The sequence below is a fragment of the Helianthus annuus genome, chromosome 5 (assembly GCF_002127325.2).
Source record: "Helianthus annuus cultivar XRQ/B chromosome 5, HanXRQr2.0-SUNRISE, whole genome shotgun sequence".
Taxonomy (NCBI): domain Eukaryota; kingdom Viridiplantae; phylum Streptophyta; class Magnoliopsida; order Asterales; family Asteraceae; genus Helianthus; species Helianthus annuus.
The window spans coordinates 149,440,725-149,462,565 of NC_035437.2; the positions used below are offsets into that span (position 1 = coordinate 149,440,725).

Genomic DNA, 21,841 nt, shown 5'->3' on the forward strand with positions numbered 1-21,841 from the left:
CGTGACCGTCAGAAGACCTACGCAGATCTGAAAAGGAAACCTCAGGAGTTTGAGGTTGGGGATATGGTTTTGTTGAAGGTATCACCCTGGAAGGGTGTGGCACGCTTTGGGAAGCGTGGGAAGTTGAATCCGCGCTACATTGGTCCTTTCAAGGTTTTGGAAAGAATTGGGACCGTAGCATACAAGTTGGATCTACCTGCCGAACTAAATAATGTTCACGATACATTTCATGTATCCAATCTGAAGAGAAGTCCAACTCAAGTTAACGTTGCCATTCCTACCGACGAAATTCATGTTGATGACACGCTCCACTTCGTTGAAGAACCTGTCGAGGTCACGGATTGGAAAGTAAACAAGACCCGCCGGAGCAGTGTCAAGCTCGTCAAGGTTCGCTGGAATGCTAGACATGGTCCTGAATTCACCTGGGAGCGTGAAGACCGAATGAAAGAGAAATACCCCCACTTATTTCCTGAGAACCCTGCTTCTATAAGCAGAACTTAAAATTTCGGAACGAAATTTTTCTAACGGGGGGAGAATGTGACAACCCTCACTAAACCAGGTATCCGTACGACTTAATTAACTATTAGTTGCTGCTTAATTACTGTGCTTGACTGAGATTACTGATAAACTGCTACTTGACTGTTGATACATGTACATATCTGCATCATACTTTGATTTCCGTCACTACATTATTTACTTACTAAACTCTAGTGACAAACATGATGCACAAAAGCACAGTAGCATTTGAACGGATAACCTATTGAACATGCTGAGATAGCCAGCATCAGGCAAGCACTGCCTCTAAGGGCCTGTATGAGCCAGAAATATTTTACTACACCCATAGTGTGTGTAGGGATACAAGGGTTGTAGAACTGCGTCTCTAGGAATAAGATGTAATGATTGGATGTGCCTAAAACGTACTCTAAGCACGAAACACAACACTTTTATCAACATACTAGCTTCTAGCTAATTAATAAAGTGCCAAAACATAAGGAAATATTCCTGACACTTTGAAGAGTAAATTGTGTCGCTAAAAATATTATTTACGACGCTTAAAGGATTACTTAAGCACTTTAACAGATTACTATCCAACCGAACAACCGGACTATACCCGGAACATAAAAATATTGCCAGAAATATTATTAGTCTTTTTCTGAGCCAGTTAGGGTCCCTGATTACCCTAACATCCGCATTATAACGCATCATGCAACTAACGGGGTTAATCCCTAAAGTTAACCGACTTAACTAAATTAAACTCTAACTGAATGATTGAAAACCAACCGGATACCCCCCCCCCCCTAAAGATATCGGCCAACTATAAAGAGACATGGGAGTACAAAAGTTAGATTATTTTATTGTGTGTGTCTAATATCAAGGGGACACGAGATCCGTTGGACGATAATCCTATCTTTGCCTATAAATACACCACATGACTCATGAGAGAATACACATCACACTTCACCACCCACACTTTCTCTCCCTCTCTTGGAGGTCTCGGCCGAGAGCACCTCACATCAATCCATCCATTTCGATTTCCATCTTGCAAGTTCCAAGTATCTACAAGGCTTTCGGATCACGTATAAGGAATCTTGAAGCAAGCGGAAGTTGAAGGACCTCGTTTCTTTGCTTTTATCCACGCCATTTTCGACTAGATTCTTCCCTAGCCCCGAGCTAGAGGTATAATGTTTAAAACTCACTCTCGATCGTATCTAAAGTGGTTAATATGATTTTTAACGGTTAAAAGTCGGAATCATGCGTTTTGAATCTATAAAGTCTACTAAAACTCGAATATTGTTGGTTAAAAGCTCATAACATGTGTAAATGTTGTAGTATTTGAATATGTTGATTATTGAGGCCCGATCTACGATGTGGTGGCTCTTATCATCGTTTGACCCGACTTTGTTAAGATCATAGATCTTGACATAAGCTTGTTTCTGTCGGTACGAGGGTTAAAAGGTGAAACTCCACCACACGAGAAACATGAACTTGTGTAAAAGTATTTTGACTTGTAAAATAGTATTTAAAACGAGCCGATCTACGTATGTACAAGTGGTATATTCATAGAACCAAGTGTCGAGAAAACCATGTTTTATAAAAGTTGGGTGACATGTTAACAAATATGATTTTTACAAACCACAAGTGTATAAACACTTGTGAAACGAAAGATCCGACAAAGTAACAATTTTTATAAAAGTTGTCGGGAAGTTGTAAAGGATGATTTGTTCTAAAAACGGGGTTTTTACAAGACTAAACTATTTTATACATAGATCCACTAAATATAAGGTGATCTACACTATGACTTTCGGAAAAACTACAAGTTCATGTAATAATGCGATTTTACATACTAGTCTACAAGTTTGATGTGTTGAAACTAGTTTGAAGTATCGGAAATTGATTGGTTGATTTAAAGAAGTGTTGGAATGATTTTGTAAAAGAAAATGATACGCTTGAAAGCGTGGCCACCTCCAGTTAGTTACAGGGGAAACTCTGGCGAAATTTTTCTAAAATCTAACACTTAGAATTATTTGCAAGTGTTAAACTATTTTGAAATGTTTTCAAAATACATTTCGCCAAGACTTTATTTATTAAATAATCGGAGGTGGGATTTTCACAAAAACTAAACGTGATAAATATTTATTCGATAAATATATTTTTCACCACACTGTTTATGATTATTTTGTGAAAATATATAAATATTATTTTTAGAGTAAAAATAATATTTACAAACTTTGACGAACCCAAAATAATACCAACGCCTACACGACAAACATATAAGTCACAACGGTAATTACTATTATCACTGAATCGCCAAAACGTAACTTACGCTTTATACGGAAATATTCATAAATGCGTATTTTGTCAACGTATTGTTTTGGAAAGTATTATGTGAAGAGAAAATATAATATTTTTGAGAAAAATAATTATATTTTGGAATGAGAAGTAAAATATATTAAGTGAGACTTAATATTATAAAAGCGCATGTATTAATTCCCCCATCCTTAGGAAGGAGATTAACTACCAAATATACACAAGGAACAGTTGTCTAACTGTTTCCCGAAAATTAAACTATAAAGCTAAAGCACGGCCATCCGTCTAATAGAATTAGCACATGTAGGTCGTTGCACAGCTATCGGAGATTTGGAGTACTTGGTATAGCGACGCACTGACTGTGAGTTCATGTCCCCCTTTTCCCTTAACTCTTTTCAGTTTTATAAACTGCGGGGGTGAAATACATGTTACTATGATTATGAAATACTTGATACATGGTATGGTTAGCGTAAGGAGGGTTATTACTTAGATCATGTGAGTGGGTAGGCGGGAACTGGAGGCCATTAATCCTCATGGTAGGACCGAGGGACGTAAGCGGTAGATCTATCTGGGTGTAGCGAGCCCAACTCCAGGTCCAGCATAACGGGCCTCGGGGTGACTTTGTGCCCGACACAAAATCCGCTAGGTTTGAGTCTTCCTACTTGCACTTCACACATATCAATGGCCTTGCAAACCATTGGTGATCTCTTTTTCCTTATTTGCTACATACCAGGGTTTTGATAAATACAAGGGTTTATTTACTCACTTTCGCATGAACTCGCTCAACATTATTGTTGATTTTTCAACTTACATGTATTTCAGGAAATTAACGATCTGGCGCGGTATGGCTTGTGTTCCGCTGCATTAGGCACCAAGGTCATCCAGGGTTCGGGGAATGTGACTCTTTCCTGGACAAGTCACAGTCCTTGAATCGTGTTTATGTTATGTTTGTGGTTGTAATGTTTAGACAAGTTTATGGTTGTTGGGTGTTTACCTGTTAAGACAATGTTTCGATATTTTTATTTTTAATGGATGATCTTGCATATTTTAAATTCATGTAGCTTTGTTATGATTAAGCTATGGTATTAAGAAGTCACACCAAAATAACCACGCTTCCGCAAAGCCAGGGTGTGACAAACTGCTTTCGGAACCAACTTCTAACCGCCTCTTTTAGAGCCACCAGATCTGAGATAATTGCACCATTGAAGTTAAGGCAGTTGATTCTATTTCTGGCCAGATTTATCGAGACCACTTTATGGAAAAACCTACTTTTCTCGTCACCGAATCTACACCAATTAATTCTCGCTTTTTGCTGGAGATCCTTAACTTTTATCAAATCCAATTTATTCGCTAACACCTGAAGGTCAATTCTGGATTTTTTATCCTCCTACGATAAGGGTTCGAGGGCAGCTTTCGATTCGAGACTATCAATTTTCTCCCAAATTTCATTCATATCTTTATTGTCCTCTTTCAATTTCTCCGATCTCCAAATTTTAATATCGGACTTCAAACGTCTCAGCTTTTCAGCAAGAACCGCATCGCTATAACCCCCAATATGACCCGAATAAAAGAATTTATCTATAATAACATCCAGACGCTGATCCCCTATCCACGAATTAAAGAATTTGAACGGCACCGGACCAAAATCCCATATTATATTTTTTACAATATATTTAATGTCATAAATTAAATGAGGTGTGTATTTTATGCCATGATTATAACTTAATAAGAGAAACTAACATAGATTTTATAACTTAAATATGATATTATTATATACATTTGTGTTTCTTAAGTAAATTTAAATTATAGTATATTTATTTCAGAAAAAAAATGAAAAATTTGGGTTGAACGGGTCGTGTTCGGGTTCATATATATGATATGATTTCTGGGTTCGGGTCGGGTTCGGATTTGTGTAAAATTTTTGGGTTCGGTTCAGGTTGAACCCGTCAATCTGCGAACACGACCCGTTTAACACCCCTAATATACAGTAGCTTGAAAAGTGAAAACTACTTTGGGTAAAACGAAACTCCCTTTTTTTGGTATTTTTGGAAGGTTGTACGTTGCCACATTACTTAGTTGCCACATTTAACATGATTTTCGTTAAACAAAACTGTGAACTCGCCAGCTTTATGTTGATACACTTTTCTGCATGCTTGCAGGTCGTTAAATGGTTTCATGAAATGGAGCTTACAATCGGAGGAGTTGTGGATGTCATGGGTCGGGCCGTTGTTGACATGTTTGATATTATGCTATGTTTTGCGAACAAGTTGTTTTCAAATACTTAGAAACTATTTCAAATGCTTCCGCTGAACTTTAATTGTTTTAAATAAGATATTTAGAATTACATTTTTCACGTTGAATGAGATTTCGAAATTATTATATTACTGTTAGTTCAATGTGATTAGTAGCTAGATCCTGGTACGTCACACGCCTCGCGGTGGTTTCCGCATATGGTATTTTGGGGATAGGACAATAATCTCCCTAAGCATTCTCTATCTCTCTTATACTTACGCATTCATCTATATTTTATGTTTATGTACTCTTCTTAGATAGATCACTAATGTTGAGCGTCTAAGGGTGGTCCAGAGACCCAGTGGCGAAGCTTGAAAATTTCCACCGAGGGGTCGAAAGTCACCGGACCTAAAGGTATATATCTAATTTTTTTTTATAAAACCGGGGGATCGAAAACGTATATACTTAAAAAATTCTATACGAAATGTACATCCATAAAACTACTGAGCGAAAAGTTCGGGGGGTTGGGCACCCCCGGCCCCTTCAATGCTTCGCCCCTGTAGAGATCCCGGTCTCTGGCCCCTTCTAACGGGTTCTTTCATGTTGTAGGTATAAGCTAAGAGGTGACGAGGCTGACCCGAGGAACGTTCATACCTTCCCTTGACCTTATCCTTGTTGTTTCAACATTACAGATCCGAAAGAAAAATCTGACGTCAAGGGCTTGATATGTCTGGGTTCTTGAATTTTAAGTTCAGGCTTGGGTTGTTTTGAAAAGCTTTATGGAGGTTTAATGGAGGAGGTTATTCTGGAGAAGATGAACAGATAAGTGAAAAAGATGAGAGAGATTTTTTGTTTTATTATTAAAAGTTTTCTATTCACCCTTTAATTTTTAAGTAAACTACATATCAACCCTCAAGGTTTCATTTAAATTTTTAAGACTAAAATGCTAAGACGGTCCCTGAGTTTAGGCCAATTTTGCCACTTTCATCCAAAACTGAAAATTTGGGTATCTGAGTCCCTATGTTTCATTTTTGTTGCCATTTTCATCAAATTAGCAAACTGGGTTAGAATTTTCTGTTAACTTCTCCTTTTTTTATTTTCCTTATTTAATTAGAATATATTATGGTATAAAATGATGATTATACCCTTCATTTAAATAAGGAAAACAACAAAAAGGGGAGAAGTTATTAGAAAATTCTAACTCAGTTTCTCAATTGGATGAAAATGGCAACAAAAATAAAACCTCAGAAAACCAAATACAAAATTTTTCATTTTTTGTAGTGAAGTGGCAAAAGTGCTCTAAACTCAGGGACCATTTTGGCATTTTACTAAATTTTAAATAATCCAAACTAATAAACAATATAAAAAATTGTTGCATGTGTGTGTAATTTATATGTTTTATATTTTTTTTAAAATCTAGTTTATTATTATTTTAGATATTGGTTATTTACTTATATTAGTTATTTAATCATTTAAATACATTTTAATAATTTATTAAGTAATAAAATTTAAAGAAAAATGGATAGTGATGTGGAAAATATAAGGATATGAAAGTATGTCTGAATGGTTGGAGAAGAAATTGAGAGGTTTTAAGGATTTGTAAGGATATGATGTGGCAGCTGACTAGGCAACTAAGGATTCTCAAAGCGACCTTAGCATTGAAGATAGTCTAACTTTACGTAAATCATTCTCAATACTTAATGGTTGAATCATACGTGCAGACTGCATGTTGTAGGTCTGGTCTGCACGCTAGAGAGGATGGCGGCTCTGGCAGATACTTTTTTGGTTGTGATGAACGAAGACAAATATGAATATCACCAACTTTATAATAGAGGCATTACAAATACATTGATAAAAAAATAGTTTATGTTCTCACATCATCATACATAATTTTAAAGGGACTAATGGGATCATTTAAAGCAAATGTTGAAGTTGAGAAAAAACAAATGCTGAAAATGCGCAAAGGTATTGAAGATGATCATTATTAAAAAAACGAGCTCAAAGATATACAAAAAGATATTGATAGGCATCGACAGAACTTGGAAACAACTTCCAGTTCGAGATTGAGATGAGTAGAGTGTTTTCATTTCTCTTTATTATTGTAATTTGCATTTTGTGTTGACTATAATATTATTTGAGTTTAGACATTGGGGTGTAAAAAGGTTATATTTGTTGTAAAAAAAAAAAAGTAAAAATATTGCATTTACTCTAAATAAAGGTTGCATTTTTATACTAAAAAGATAATAGTGGTTGCATTAATTATAAAAAACGTTGTATTTTTTAACTAAATTATTATAAAAGCTGCCTTAAAGTATATAAATTGTATTTTAGGGTAGAAAAGATTGTATATTTATAACTAAACTATACTAAAAGTTTCAGTCTTAAAAAATTGTATTGTAAAAATGTTGTATTTGAATAGTAAAACCAACACTAGGGATGGCAAAAAAGCCTAAGCCCGACGGGTATACCCGAAACCCGAAACATACAGGCCGGGTATACCCGAAGCCTGATGGGTATGGGCCGGGTATGGGCTTAAAAATGGAAAACATTCGGGTACGGGTACGGGTATGGGATTTAGTGATACCCGCCCGATACCCGGCCCATTCACTCGAATAATATCCAAAATAATCATGTTATAAATTTCCATACATGTAACTATATTAGTATCCAGAAAATTATATTTTTTCTTTTCATATTATAAATTTTCATACATGCACTTATTACTATAGGACTAGGGGTCTAGTCTTGAATACATATTTGGATATGAAGACAACTAGTATTTCATATGTGGATATGTATTTGGCAACTACTTAGTGAACAAATAACTTATTTTTGAGCATGTATATTGGATATGAAAGTATTTAATCGTTTTGATTTAGTTTGGTATATGTGGTATGAAGAATATGATATGGAAGTATTTAATCATGTTTTCATTTGTTATAGTTATTAAAATTGTAAACTATAGAAACATCAAAGTAAAAAATGCACATTTGTCCCAACTGCTATTTTTTTAAGAAATTAACGGGTATACCCGATATTCAGGGGTATGCCCGATTCCCGACGGGTAATTACCCGACAAATACCAGATGGGTAACAGGCCGGGTATGGAACAAAGAATTACGACCGAATACGGGCCTGGAATTACCGATACCCGGCCCAAAACTAGTCCATTGTCATTCCTAACCAACACTGTAAATCAAGGTTGCTTTTGGTCTTGAAAAGGTTGTATGAACATTGAATATATGTATATTGATTGTATTTATTATTGTTATTAATGATTAAAAAACTATATTTTTTCTAATAACTTGTAATGTGCTTTTTCACCCTTGAGTTTTGGCTACTGGCTTCCGTCTTAATGTTTGTTTTTATCCAAAAAGTTTTGGATCTTCTCATTTCCATCTCTGACGGCCAAATACCGTGAGATGGAAGTCGCAATAAATTGTCAAACCTCAAGGATAAAAATGACAAAGAAAAAAAAAAGAAAAAACCAAAGGTGAATGACTCAAATACACATAAAAATCATTTTGTATGGAAAACATACAAATATGCCCAAACCCCATAGATTATTTTAGCATTTTACTCTAAAATATCTAAAATCATCATTAAGTGTAAGGTTCAAGATTAAAGGTCAAGTAACGTAAAAAGAGTTAATCTAGTTTTAACTTTCGAGTTTAGCAAGTGTTCTAACTTTATTTGTTTGATTTTTCTTGGTTGGTCAACTATCATGAGTTCATAGCATCTCAAGTAATGTACCATGATAATCAAATCCAGTGGCGCAGGTGTGTGTGTATATATATATATATATATATATATATATATATATATATATATATATATATATATATATATATATATATATATATATATATATATATATATATATATATATATATATATATAGGGTAGGGCTAGATAGAAAACCCTATATATATAAAAAACCCGAGAAAACCCAAGCTCCCGACATTTTTTTTTTTTGAAAAAAATAACACATGTAATATACATGTTTTTAAGACTTTTGGGCCAAAAAAATCAAAAAAGCGCCGAACGGATATTTTTTAAAAAAAAAAAACAATTTTCAGCGAAATTATGTCTTTTTTGCTTAACACGTGTTAGGAGCTGAAATTTGTTTATTTTTTTTAAAAAAATCCCTTCGGCGCTTTTTTGTTTTTTTTGGCCCAAAACACTCTAAAACATGTATATTACATGTGTAACTTTTTTCAAAAAAAAAAATGTCGGGAGGTTGGGTAAAAATGGCTTCCCATTTGGGTTTCCAGAGTTTTCTAAGAATTTTAGGGTTTTTTATCTAGCATTATCCTATATATATATATATATATATATATATATATATATATATATATATATATATATATATATATATATATATATATATATATATATATATATATATATATAGGGAGGGTTATCTTGAGAACGCTAAATATTGTGATAACCGTGAGAACGAATGAAAAAATTAATCAAAACCAATTTTTTTTATACAAACCTCATTGTAATTAAGATACAACATCAAAACAAGAATTTATAACATCAAATAATTCATTTCTCATTTCAAAATCCTTCTTTTTAGATTTTTTACACATGTGTAAATATAGCAGATTTACACATGTGTAAATGGCAAATTTACACATGTTTTTTCTTTATTTATGAATTCACGTAAATTTAAACGTGTAAATTGAATTTCTAACATTGTATTCGAATAATAATGATAAGTGTAGAAAAAAATTTTGAATTTGAATTGTTTTTGACCAAGTTCTCATGGTTTTTTCATTTGTTCTCACGGTTCTCACAAATACTTAGCGTTCTCATTTAAACCCTCCCCTATATATATATATATATATATATATATATATATATATATATATATATATATACTAGTCACTTACCCGCGCGATGCGGCGGGAGTGGCAATTTACAATAGTATAATTGTTTACCGTTAGTTTATCCGTCGTCTCATGAAATATTGTATAGTACTTAAGTTAGTTTTCTTATTCGTGATACAATGGCACTGGTTTTTCTGTTAGTTTATCGATTATTTGGTGATCTTCTACAAGAATAGTACAAAACAAGGAAGTAGATGTAATTAAAAACAAGAAGAGTTCAAAACAGTCAAGTAGCTGGACAAAACAATAAAAACACCTTGAGGGGAGTCTCTTGTATCTCTTCCTGTTTTACCAATACATCCGTTCGCTTATGACTTTCTTGTACCTTCTCCTCTACTGTACCAGATTTCGACACATAAAAAAATGTTAGACACCTACAGGTGGTTTAAAATAGTAATTAAAAGGTAATTTCTGGAAGCAAATAAGGCACAAAATCTACTAACTTACCTTCTTTTTTATTCGGATGCGATTAATTAATCACGCAACACTTCCTGGTAGACAACTTTGATGTGTAAACTCCGCTTTGTTTGAATTCTTTGGCGAGATGTACCAACACCTTCGTACTTTGTCTTGAAATCCCTCTTGATAACGCGACATAAAGTTGTCCATGTGAAAATACAGAATCCGGAAGATAAATACCAACGTTCGGAATTGTTTGACCTTGAGCTTTATTAATCGTCATGGAAAAGCTAAGTCGAATTGGAAATTGTTTTCTTTTCAGCTTGAATGGGAACATGTCATCTTCAGAAAGGGTTAGAGGGATTCTTGGCAAAAAAACTCTTTTGCCGGCATGTTGACCGACTGCAATTTCCGCATCAATAACATTTCACATGAAACCCTTACATATCAATCGCGTGCCATTACACAGGCCATGTGATGGATCGATATTACGTAACAATATTATTGGGCATCCAATTTTTAAACGAAGCTTATGAGGCGGGAAACCACTAACATTTAGTGAGTTTAAGAACTCGACCGGATAGAAGTTACGCTGATCGTCTTCAGCTTCATCAAAACTGTAATAAACTTTTTCCTCCCCTTCAAAAATTTCAATCATTTGATTATTAATCTCGTCAACACTATCATTTTTAGTGGACAATATTGCTCTAGAGATTATATAATCTGAAGAATATACATTATCTTCAATTGATGGAAAGATGGCATGGATCAATTCTTTTATAGCGTTTTCTCTGTTGTTGCACTGAATTGTCATGTCATCGGGTATGCGAATATAGTTTCCTTCGATTGGTTCTTCAGTTCCATCGCCGACTCTTAAAAGAAATTTAGAAAACCATGGATCTTTTAGCGCTCTCATATTTATGGTCAACCGCATCTTCTTAGTCAAAGACCAAAGAGGTGACATTCGTACGCTGGAGTCTACAATCTGTGCTCGAGTGCCACGTTTAATAACCGGCAACACTTGTCTGAAGTCACCTCCCATAACCATTATCTTTCCACCAAATGGGAGACTAACACCTATAATGTCTTGGAATGTACGATCGACTGCCTCTATCGCCTGTCGTTTAGCCATCGACGCTTCATCCCATATGATTATTTTGGCAGACCGAATCAGTTTAGCGGCCCCACTCTGTTTTTTTGATATTGCACATTGAATTATTTTCAAGATTAAGAGGAATCTTGAATCTCGAGTGAGCCGTTCTACCTCCTGGCATATTATTAGCCGCTGCACCTGATGAAGCTGTTGCGAGAGCAATAAGACCACGTGACCGAATTTCAGTAAGCAAGGCAATGTACAAAAATGTTTTTCCAGTTCCACCTGGACCATCAATAAAGAACACGCCTGGAAGATCATTATCAACATGCATCATGATCTCATCGAACACGTTTTTTTGGTCCGGATTAAGTGAATCTTTGGCACTCAAGTGTTCAGGTTCCAAAACAATCCCATACTCTTCTTGTAACTCACGATAACCTGCATCTTGTAAGTTAACATCGTCTGTTATCTTAGGAAGGTCGAACTCATTGAAATTTTTACCCATGGATCGTACCAAGACACTAATTTCGGTAAGAACCATATTTTGAACTCGTTCTATACTTTGACAGTGTAACCGATGATCTTCAGACAGTGAATCAAAGTGGTCATTCCATCACTTTCGAATATCTCCAGGTTGGCAAAAAAATCATTATGGTCGCAAATAACCTTCTAAGAGCATTGGGAAACTGAAACGTAGAGGCTTCTTCGAGACATTGTGATAGATATTCATCGTCTTCTATTAAGCCTAACTCAAGAGCTGCTTTCCGAAATGTCGCACACCGTTGACCATTAACTGTGCAAAGATGTTCAAAAGAAGTAGGCCCTCTGACATTTGACAAAAGTAGGCGTAAGTAGTACCTTTCTCCTTCGGCTGGATTAGCGGAAACGATACGACCTCTTTGTTTTTTACCGAAACGACGACTCCAACGGCGTGTGCTTCCATTCCACGTAAAGTGCTTTGGAAAATCTTTATACAAATGTACCCTTGCTGTTTCATCGTTTCTATTTATCTCAAAAAATGCTGTTAGCATGGTTCTCTTATCCCTTTCCCTATCAACAATATTGGGCATCAAGTCATCATCTCTAAATCTAACCATCTGATTATTTGGGAGATGAAGTTGTAAGGCTAGAACAGCAGGAAAGATTTGAGAAAGAGAGAAGGAAAAAATGCACCACATAGCCTCTGGGGGCGATATGTAGCGTGCATCTTGAAATCTTTTTATCTCATTAATAACAACCCCTGGCTCACTTTGATCGACTTGAATAACCTGTTTGTCATGTCCTTTATAAACATATTTGAAAAGATATTTCACATATTTTATACTTGAGCAAACTTCAACATTCATGTGGCAGTTAAACATCATCAAAAGCCTTGGGTTATATGGGACCACCCATCTATTATCAAGTGTTTGTCCTCGTAGGTCCACTTCTATCCCGGTGTCTCTCCTTCGATATAACGGATACGTATCTTCTCCTTGTGTCGTCTGTTCGTTAAATTGTCTAGGATAGTGAAAACGACAAATTTTAGGATCACCCTGCATACAAGGACTGCTTGATTGTAAATTGCCGCAAGGACCGTGAATCATGTGCTTGACAACCATCTCATGCAATCTGGGATGTGTTAGTTTGCTAGGAATTTCAGCACACACAACCTTATCATAATGGTCCGCGTTATTGATCTTGCGTTGCGGGTACATGATTAGGAGAAAATGTGCGTGCGGCAAACCCCGCTTTTGAAATTCAATGACATAGACGTATGCCTTAACTTCCCCAAGGACATGTTTCTTGAAGAGTTGATCCTTAAGATCTTCTAATTTAGCCCGGAACACTCTTGAAACAAGGTCTGGACGATCTGTAGCAGTTTGACCAACATGTAAGTTATCACATATCTCAGGCCACTTAGGATTACATGTCATTGTAAGGAATACATCAGGCTTGCCGTCATCTTGAACTAACGTCATCGCATCTAGAAACCGACGTCGCATGTCGCGAGGCCCCCCGATGAAAGATGCAGGCAACACAATTCTTTTCCCGACTCTGTTTGCATGAACCTCACCAGTATTGACGCAATCCACAATACCTTGGTACAATTCGGCCCGAATCTTAGCCTGGTTTCTCTCACAAAATTCTAAGCGTGACGTCTCAATTTTGATGTAAACATCAACCACAAACTGCTGTAGCAGCCTACCACCGAACAAAAGCACATTATCGGTAGATCGAATCTGGAACTTGTAACAGTAGTACTCTCGCATAGCCACGGTTGTTCTACCACTTCGTGTGTTTGCCTCTGAACGATGAAGATGTATTAAAAACAAACAATTAATAAAAATAAAACGCATTACGCTATTTTTATGATCTTCACTTAAAAAAGGATAACAAATTGTTGGTACCTTCCATTTCTCCTTCGATGTTGTCATTGTTGCGAACCTCATTGATTGATACTCCGTGACGTGGTATGTTACCATGCCAACCCGACTCACCATTAGGAAAAAATAGAGGATACGACAATGGATCGTAACAACTGAAGTAAGGCTGAATAGTTTGACTATATTCAGACCTACCGTACACAACAATACTTCGTTTATACGAAGTGATATTGTCATTACCTTCAACCCAAATACCAGCAACCTATATAATTGTGAACTATAAGTAAGTAAAATAAGCAATACAATTAAATAATTGCAATTAATATAATATTATATATACCTCCGATGTCGTTGGTCGGTTGTACACCTTTTGGTCAAGTTCAACTGAAGTATTCAAAGTGACTCTATAGTTGTCCAGAGGTCCTAGTTCCGCAAGTCTTCTAAATGTATCGACATATGGGTTTGTAGAAAGAACACGTGTTAAAATCTGAGTAATACGCCGATCAAGATTTGGCCATCGGAGTCTGTGATCTAACTCAGTATCAGGATCGTAAAAATACAACTGCAAGTACCTAGGGGTCCCATCCCTCGGAACTAATTGGTCGATTCTGTGATATATTCCTTTATGTGCACGAAAAGTATATACGCCGTCTCTCATATTGTTCAATGTATCATCCAATGTCACACCCATTGAGGCAAAAGAAAAATTGGTGTTATAAGCACGTATGTTTTGCCTAAACATATCTCCAATTTCATCTTGAGACGTGAAAAGTCGGTACAATTCCTCTGGAATTTCTAAGTTTGCTAACACAGTTTTCCCACTCATACAACAAAAGGTATCAAATTCATACTGAAATCGTTTTGCTCCACAATTAGGACATGCACCTCGTTCCTTTAAAACACGATGCTCTCCAAGTACACCATTGTAAACAAAATTATAAGGATCATCTTGCACGCTCCCATCTTGGAAGGAAGGTTGATCAATTACTTCAGCAAATTGGGGTAATAAAGTACGCGGATGAATTCGAATACCTAAAAAATTGGTGTATTAAGTAATGAAGGTTGTAAAAGATGCCGAGTTCGAAAAAAAAAGAAATCATTGTTAAATAAATAGAAACCTCGTGATGTTCTATGCCTGACTACGTCAATTACAGATGGGAATGTGGTTGTCGGCGTAACATCGTCTATCGGGGTTTGGTTGACTTGACTGCCATTTGAAATACGCATTCCATTATCGTTTGTGTATTAGAAGATCCTTTATTGTACTCCTTGCGTTTTATAGTAGAAACACTTGAGGCGTTCTCATTTGTTGTTTTTGTAAATTGAGTAATATTAGTTTGTAAACTTCTTAACGGCGTCCTTTCTGTTGACCTATTACTCATTAAAGATATTGATGAAGCATTTTGGGAGGCATCACCACTCTCAAATTTAGATACTTTGTTATTTTCTTTGCGTGCAGCATAGTATCTTTTGTGATACTCTTTTCGTTTTTCAGCTTTAGTAGATCCGCTCGAGCTAGAAGCATGATTACGATGGTTTGGTTGTCCATTAGTCATTGTAAATTGACAAAGTGACAAATACCTTGCAAATTAAATAAAAGAGAGTTATCATAGATGATGAAATTCTCAAATCATTACAACGTTCAAACACATGACTTAGAGAAAAACAAACTGAATGATATCATTGAAATACACAACGATAACATTAAAATACATGACTTAAGCCGAATATCATGACTTAGAGAAAAAAAAACAAATCCTTAAAGTATTCACATACATAATGATAACATTCAGTGAAAGCCAAACTAAATACTTGGTGAAACAATGGTCTCCACGAACACCGCACCCTTAAAACCTCGAAACCAAGTAACGGGATAAAAACATTCGAAGGGCTTCATATCCATTTCAATTGTAAACAACTTCCCTAATTTAGTCATCACAAACCAATTACCATTTGTCACATAATGTGTTATATCGCACCACAATGACAATGATATCGGGGGGATCGGAGGACATGATAAGACCTTAATCCAGTAATCCCCTAAAGGTCCGTCGCTGACGGTGTGTGGAAAATCAAAAGGTGGCCGACGGAGGATTGCCTACGGTGCTCCGATTCTTCAATTCCTGTTTTTCGCGTTCCTTGTTCCCGGTTGACCCGTTTCGCTTCCTGGTGGCATATTCTTCATCCTGGTGATTCGTAAAGCTCCCGAAAAGCTCCTTTAACTCCGCTAGACCTGCAAAATACATATCTAATCAAAAGTAGGCTATTCAAAATTAAAACTTGTGTAAAAACATCAAATTAAGCAATTACGATCACCGGTTTTCGACCACGCATCATAAACCCCCGAAAAAAACCTAACCCCCCACCCCACCCCCCAAAACCTAAACTCCCCTCCCCCATCCCCTAGAAATCTAACCCCCCCCCCCCCAAGCTAAAATGCTAAAAACTAAACCCCCCAAAAACCTAAAAAAATCAAAAAAACACATTGGGGAAGGATCGTTGGGATGGTTCAAATGAAAACCACTTTTATTGTGAAAACTCGAAAACTAACTAAAAAAAGCCTAAAAAACACACAAAATTTTTTTTTATTTTTTTTCAATTTTTTTTTATAAAAATCGCTAGTTTTTATATATAAAAAAACTTTTTTTCAAAAAAAAAAAAAAAATTGTGTAGTGCACATGTGTAATAATACACATGTGTAGTACACATACATATGTGCAGTATTACACATGTGCACTACACAAAATTTTTTTTTTTTTTTTGAAATTTTTTTTATATTAAAAAACCTGCGAAATTTTGATTGCAAAAAAAAAAATAAAAAAAATAATTTTTTTGTATGTTTTTTTGGCTTTTTTTAATTAGTTTTCGAGTTTTCACAATAACTAGTGGTTTTCATTTGAACCTTCCCCTATATATATAAAAAAATCGCTATTTTTTTTTAATAATTTTTATAAAAAAATCTGCTACTTTTAGTAGCCAAAAAAATTTTTTTGGCTACTAAAAGTAGCGATTTTAACGTAAAAATTATTAAAAAAAAAATTGTGTGTCTTTTTTGATTTTTTTTTTATTTTTTTAGGTTTTTTGGGGGTTTTAGTTTTTAGCATTTAGCTTGGGGGGTTAGGTATATTTTTTTTTTGGGGGGGGGGGGGGTGGGGGCTAGGTTTTTTTAGGTTTTTTTAGGTTTTTTAAGGTTTTTTTTTAGCTATTTTAGGTTGTGTTCACATTGGTTCTCGCGGTTCTTGTTGGACTCTGTATGCCCAAGACACATATTAAATTGATGTGGCTAGTACGTTATGATCCAAGTCGGGTCATACCCAATAACAAGCCAGACAAACACCTACAATATTTATTCATTATATGATCAAACAAATAAATATTAACACTTACAATATTTAGAAATCGGTTTTCTAAATAAATTGCACTTGACAAGCTAGTAAATTATATGGATAATTTATTTTGAGAGAATATTTTATTTGTTATTTAATGGGTTAAATAACAATTTTAAAAGGTTGCATAAGTCTTGTAACATGAGATGTTATATTTTATAAAAGGTTATAAAATAAACAAGACTTAAATTTATAAAAGAAATTGTGAATTTTTTTTAAATAAAAGCTAGGGGCCGCCCCCCTCATGGGAACTCACAAGTTTTTTTTTGGTCCAATCATAGTGCATGCATTTTGCATAAATAGATGATTGTTGATTGGCCATTTTGGGTGGCAACTCTCTCTCTCATCCTTTTAAGAAAAGGGTGTTCCAAGACTTGTAACCATCTATCATTTTTCAAGAATTCAAGTGCAAGAACACACAAGAACTCTCTCAAATTTTCGGCCAAAGTGTGTTGATCAAGAGGGATTTTTTTTGTGTTTCAAGTGTAGAAATCCTAGCAACATAAGGTGTTCGTTGGAAGCTTGGGGTATGCGAGCTTGAGATCTTCTCCTTTGAAGATTTCCATTCAAGAATATCATCATCTTCATCTCCTTGCTCCAAAGAAAGGTTGAATTCTTAAACACCCTATGGTTGTATTTTGATAGCATGCATGTCATATATGGATCCGATCTTGGGTTTTTACATTTAAAATGGTTTTAAATCTTGCAAAGTAACATGTTTTAAATCCTTATTCCGCTACGTTTTAATTTTATTCGGATAAAATTACTTTGATAAACATGTGAAAAACCTATCAGTTCTCACATGAACCTTGCCCTATGTATATATATATATATATATATATATATATATATATATATATATATATATATATATATATATATATATATATATATATATATATATATATACATATATAGTGGAGAGTTCAAAGGAGAAGAAAACATTTGTAAGAATAAAAAGAATAAGTTTTAAACTAATAGAAATGCTTCATTTTACTTCATTTAATATGTGTATTTAATATTATTAATAAGAGCATATAGGTAAATTTCTAATTGTAATTAATTAGCTAACTAATTAAACTTGTAACTCCTTGTTAAATATACTCTTTCAAGATAAAATAATTTAGGGTGAAGTACAATTTTCAACATGTGTAGGATAAATTTTAGTATTAGTAGGATAAATTCTTAAATGTGTATGATAAATTTAGATACGCGTAGGGTAAATTTCAGTAAGTGTAAGATATATGTAGGATAAATTTTGAAATGTGTAGGATAAAATGTTTTTTTGCTTTATTAATGAGAGATAACATAATTAATGGGAGAAGTTATAAACTATTTAATGTTTTACCATTATGCCCTTTCTTCTTTTTCTTCTCATTTTAAATTTCTTCTCAAATGAACCTTCCCCTATATATATATATATAATATATATATATATATATAGAGTAGGGTTCGCACGGAATGTGTGTTTTTCCTAGAAAGTCTAGGAAGCGATCTGGTCCATTCGATTGGTGTGTTTAAGGGTTGAGATTAAATCAGTGGCAATTTTGTAATATTTGAGTTTAACTAATTGATTGTTTTAAATGAGTAGGGGCAATTTTGTCAATGGCCGTGTTTTAAATCAATTAGATAACCGCCCAGTTCCTAAATTCAAGTGATTTTCCCTCTCTCTCTCTCTCTCTCTCCAAACCCATCTTGGAAACCCCAATCCCTACCAAAAATAACTACAATCATGGAAGAAGATAACTTTAGAAACGATGGAGAGCGGATCAAATTAAAACACTTCTCCATCTCCACCATCTCCAAGTTCATCATCACTATTCAAATATTGTTCTTATCATCTCCGTTTTCTTGACGATGTGTTTTAACAGCAAGCAAATTAATACAGTTGTGTTTTAGCAGCAAGCCGATTCATACAGTTGCGGTTTAGCATCCAGATTCATGCAGATGTGTTTTAACAGCAAGCAGATTCATACAGTTGTGTTTTAGCATTAAAATTCATACAGATGTGTTTTAACAGCAAACAGATTCATACAGATGTGTTTTAACAGCAAACAGATTCATACATATGTGTTTTAACAGCAAGCAGATTCATGCAGTTGTGTTTTAGCATTTAAATTCACACAGTTGTGTTTTAGCATCCAGATTCATACAGATGTGTTTTAACAGCAAGCAGATTCATACAGTTGTGTTTTAGCATTCAGATTCATACAGTTGTGTTTTAACAGCAAACAGATTCATATAGTTGTGTTTTAACAGCAAGCAGATTCATACACTTGTGTTTTAGCATTCAGATTCATACAGTTGTGTTTTAACAACAATCAGATTCATACAGTTGTGTTTTAGCATTCAGATTCATATAGTTGTGTTTTAACAGCAATCAGATTCATATCCTGTGTTTTACCATCTTTATATTGTGGGATCTATAAAAAAATTGACTTTAGCCCTGTAAACTGTTAAAACACAGCACCAAGAAAATGCTGATAAATTCCAGTAATCTTCTGAACAATGGAATATGCGATGTAATGTGACATGGAATTTTAGTTAATGAACACATTGACTTCCAGATTTGAATTCGAAAATAATAAAAATTCCGAAAATCATGGAATTTTAGTTAATGAAGATACATTCCAAAAATAAAATTAAAATGTGAAATTACATGATAGCCCTTCTACTTAAAATCCCTCAATGACACATGTCCAATTCTTATTCCTTCCTAGACTTTCTAGGAAAAATAGACTTTCCACCCAACTCCTACTATATATATATATATATACAAATAGGGTTAGCATTTAGAGAAAACGGGGGAAAGTGTGAGAACGGTGAGAGCTGTTGTGGATCGTCAGATCAAAACAATCTATGGACTAGATTGGCGCGATGTCATTTTCGTAAATAACACCAATTCTATTATGTGGACGCGCTTCATTAAGGGTAAAATGGTCTTTTACCGCTCAGATTCAAAACGCCAACAAAAAATGATAACACGTCATTCAAAAAAACAAAACGCCAATAAATATAAAATGCCAAAAATTAGTGATAAAACGCGTTGGAGATTACAGGAAGAGGAAACAACATAGTAACTGAAATTCAGTTATTAACATTTATTAGAATTCTCTCCTAAGTTACGCGCCAAAAATGTCATTATATAAGAGAGAGGTCTCTACACAATGAATTGATCACACCCAGAAAAACAAACGCCATGTTCCCTATAAATCACTCACTTTAAAACGCCAAAAAATAGTTAAAAAACCACAGATGGCAAAGCTTTCACTGAATGGATTCTGCTCTGAGGTGGTTATCTCTATAATCTTTTGTTGAATGAGATGGACAAATATTCAAGAAAAAGAGACCGATGGCAGTGATATGTCATCATGTAAGCTTTGTTCTTGATGAATATATGCATGGCATGAAGGGATCAATACAAGTGTAAAATGCTATTTTGGACTCCATTATTATAAGGGGAATTGGCATGTAATAATCCCACCTAGACATTATTGGCCATTAATAATCCCACCTCAGAATATTCCCCCCACCAGTCCTACCTTTCACCTATTTTTCCTAAAATGGTCCCCCGTTAAGTAAACTTAACGGAGTTAAACTTTTTTCCAAATTACAAACAGAATTTTTAGGGCTTTTGATCAGAACAATGATACGAATCCGTTGATGTAAAACTTACTTCGAAATGGTGCTCCAAGTGACATGATTTTGGTTATTTGGAAATTTAAACACCCGAATTGAAGCGTCGTTTTCATCGTTTGGAACACCATTTCGAGGCAAGTTTTACATCAATGGACTCGTATTGTCGTTCTAATCAAAAGCCCTAAAAAATCTGTTTGTAATTTGGAAAAAAGCTTAACTCCGTTAAGGTTTTTAATGGGGGACCATTGTAGGAAAAATAGGTAAAAGGTGGGACTAGTGAGGGGAATATTCTGAGGTGGGATTATTAATGGCCAATAAGGTCTAGGTGGGATTATTACAGGCGAATTTCCCTTATTATAAATAGCATCAAGCAAGAGTTGATCTTTAATGACATGCCACCAAACAAGAATATCACAAAAAAACAGGATGCCACTAACAAGCTTCGTCTAAAAAAGACGGGGTTTATGTAGGAAAGTTGGCATCTAGCTAAGGTATTAAAAGGTTCAAAACGCGAAAACAAATTCAAGAAGAAGAGGCTGATGATAGTGAAGATTTGGATGAGAAATTAGATTACCTTTTTTTATTTTTTTTTTCTTTTTCATTTTATATTGTTTTATTATCAAATTATCTGTTGTTTGTTATCTAATTCTCTACTAATAAAATACATTATTATATAAAACGCCAAAAACTACAAACACCAAAACGCTAATAGTATGAAAACTGTGAGAACGGGTGCTGGCAAAGCACCTTGTTAATGTATTAAACGCCAAAAAAATTGACTAAACGCCATAAAAAACATTTGGTCTTATTGTAATCTTATGAAAATATTAATGACTCGTAGTGAATTATTATACAATGCCACAAAACGCTAAAAAAATTGACCAGGGAAACGCTATAAAGCCAAAAAAATTATCTATGTGACACAAAAACCATTAATAAAACGCCAATTAGTTAATAAATATAATTAACGCCAAAATAATCTTAGACGCCAAAAATGAAGCAGCATGTTACGCAAAA

General features: G+C 34.6%; 2 protein-coding genes across 2 annotated transcripts; both read right to left on the bottom strand.

The window, feature by feature from the left end:
- Nucleotides 1–10,764: 10,764 nt before the first annotated feature.
- Nucleotides 10,765–11,469, bottom strand: LOC110943904. Its single transcript, XM_022185634.1, has one exon. It carries the CDS (start codon nt 11,467–11,469, stop codon nt 10,765–10,767), a length of 705 nt encoding a protein of 234 aa, XP_022041326.1.
- Nucleotides 11,470–11,512: 43 nt separating this feature from the next.
- LOC110943905 lies at nt 11,513–15,355 on the bottom strand. Its single transcript, XM_022185635.1, has 6 exons — nt 15,066–15,355; nt 14,918–15,006; nt 14,140–14,831; nt 13,824–14,061; nt 12,100–13,720; nt 11,513–11,993 (listed from the first exon to the last, which is right to left on the bottom strand). The coding sequence occupies exons 1-6, from the start codon at nt 15,353–15,355 to the stop codon at nt 11,513–11,515; spliced, it is 3,411 nt and encodes a 1,136-aa protein (XP_022041327.1).
- Nucleotides 15,356–21,841: the final 6,486 nt, after the last annotated feature.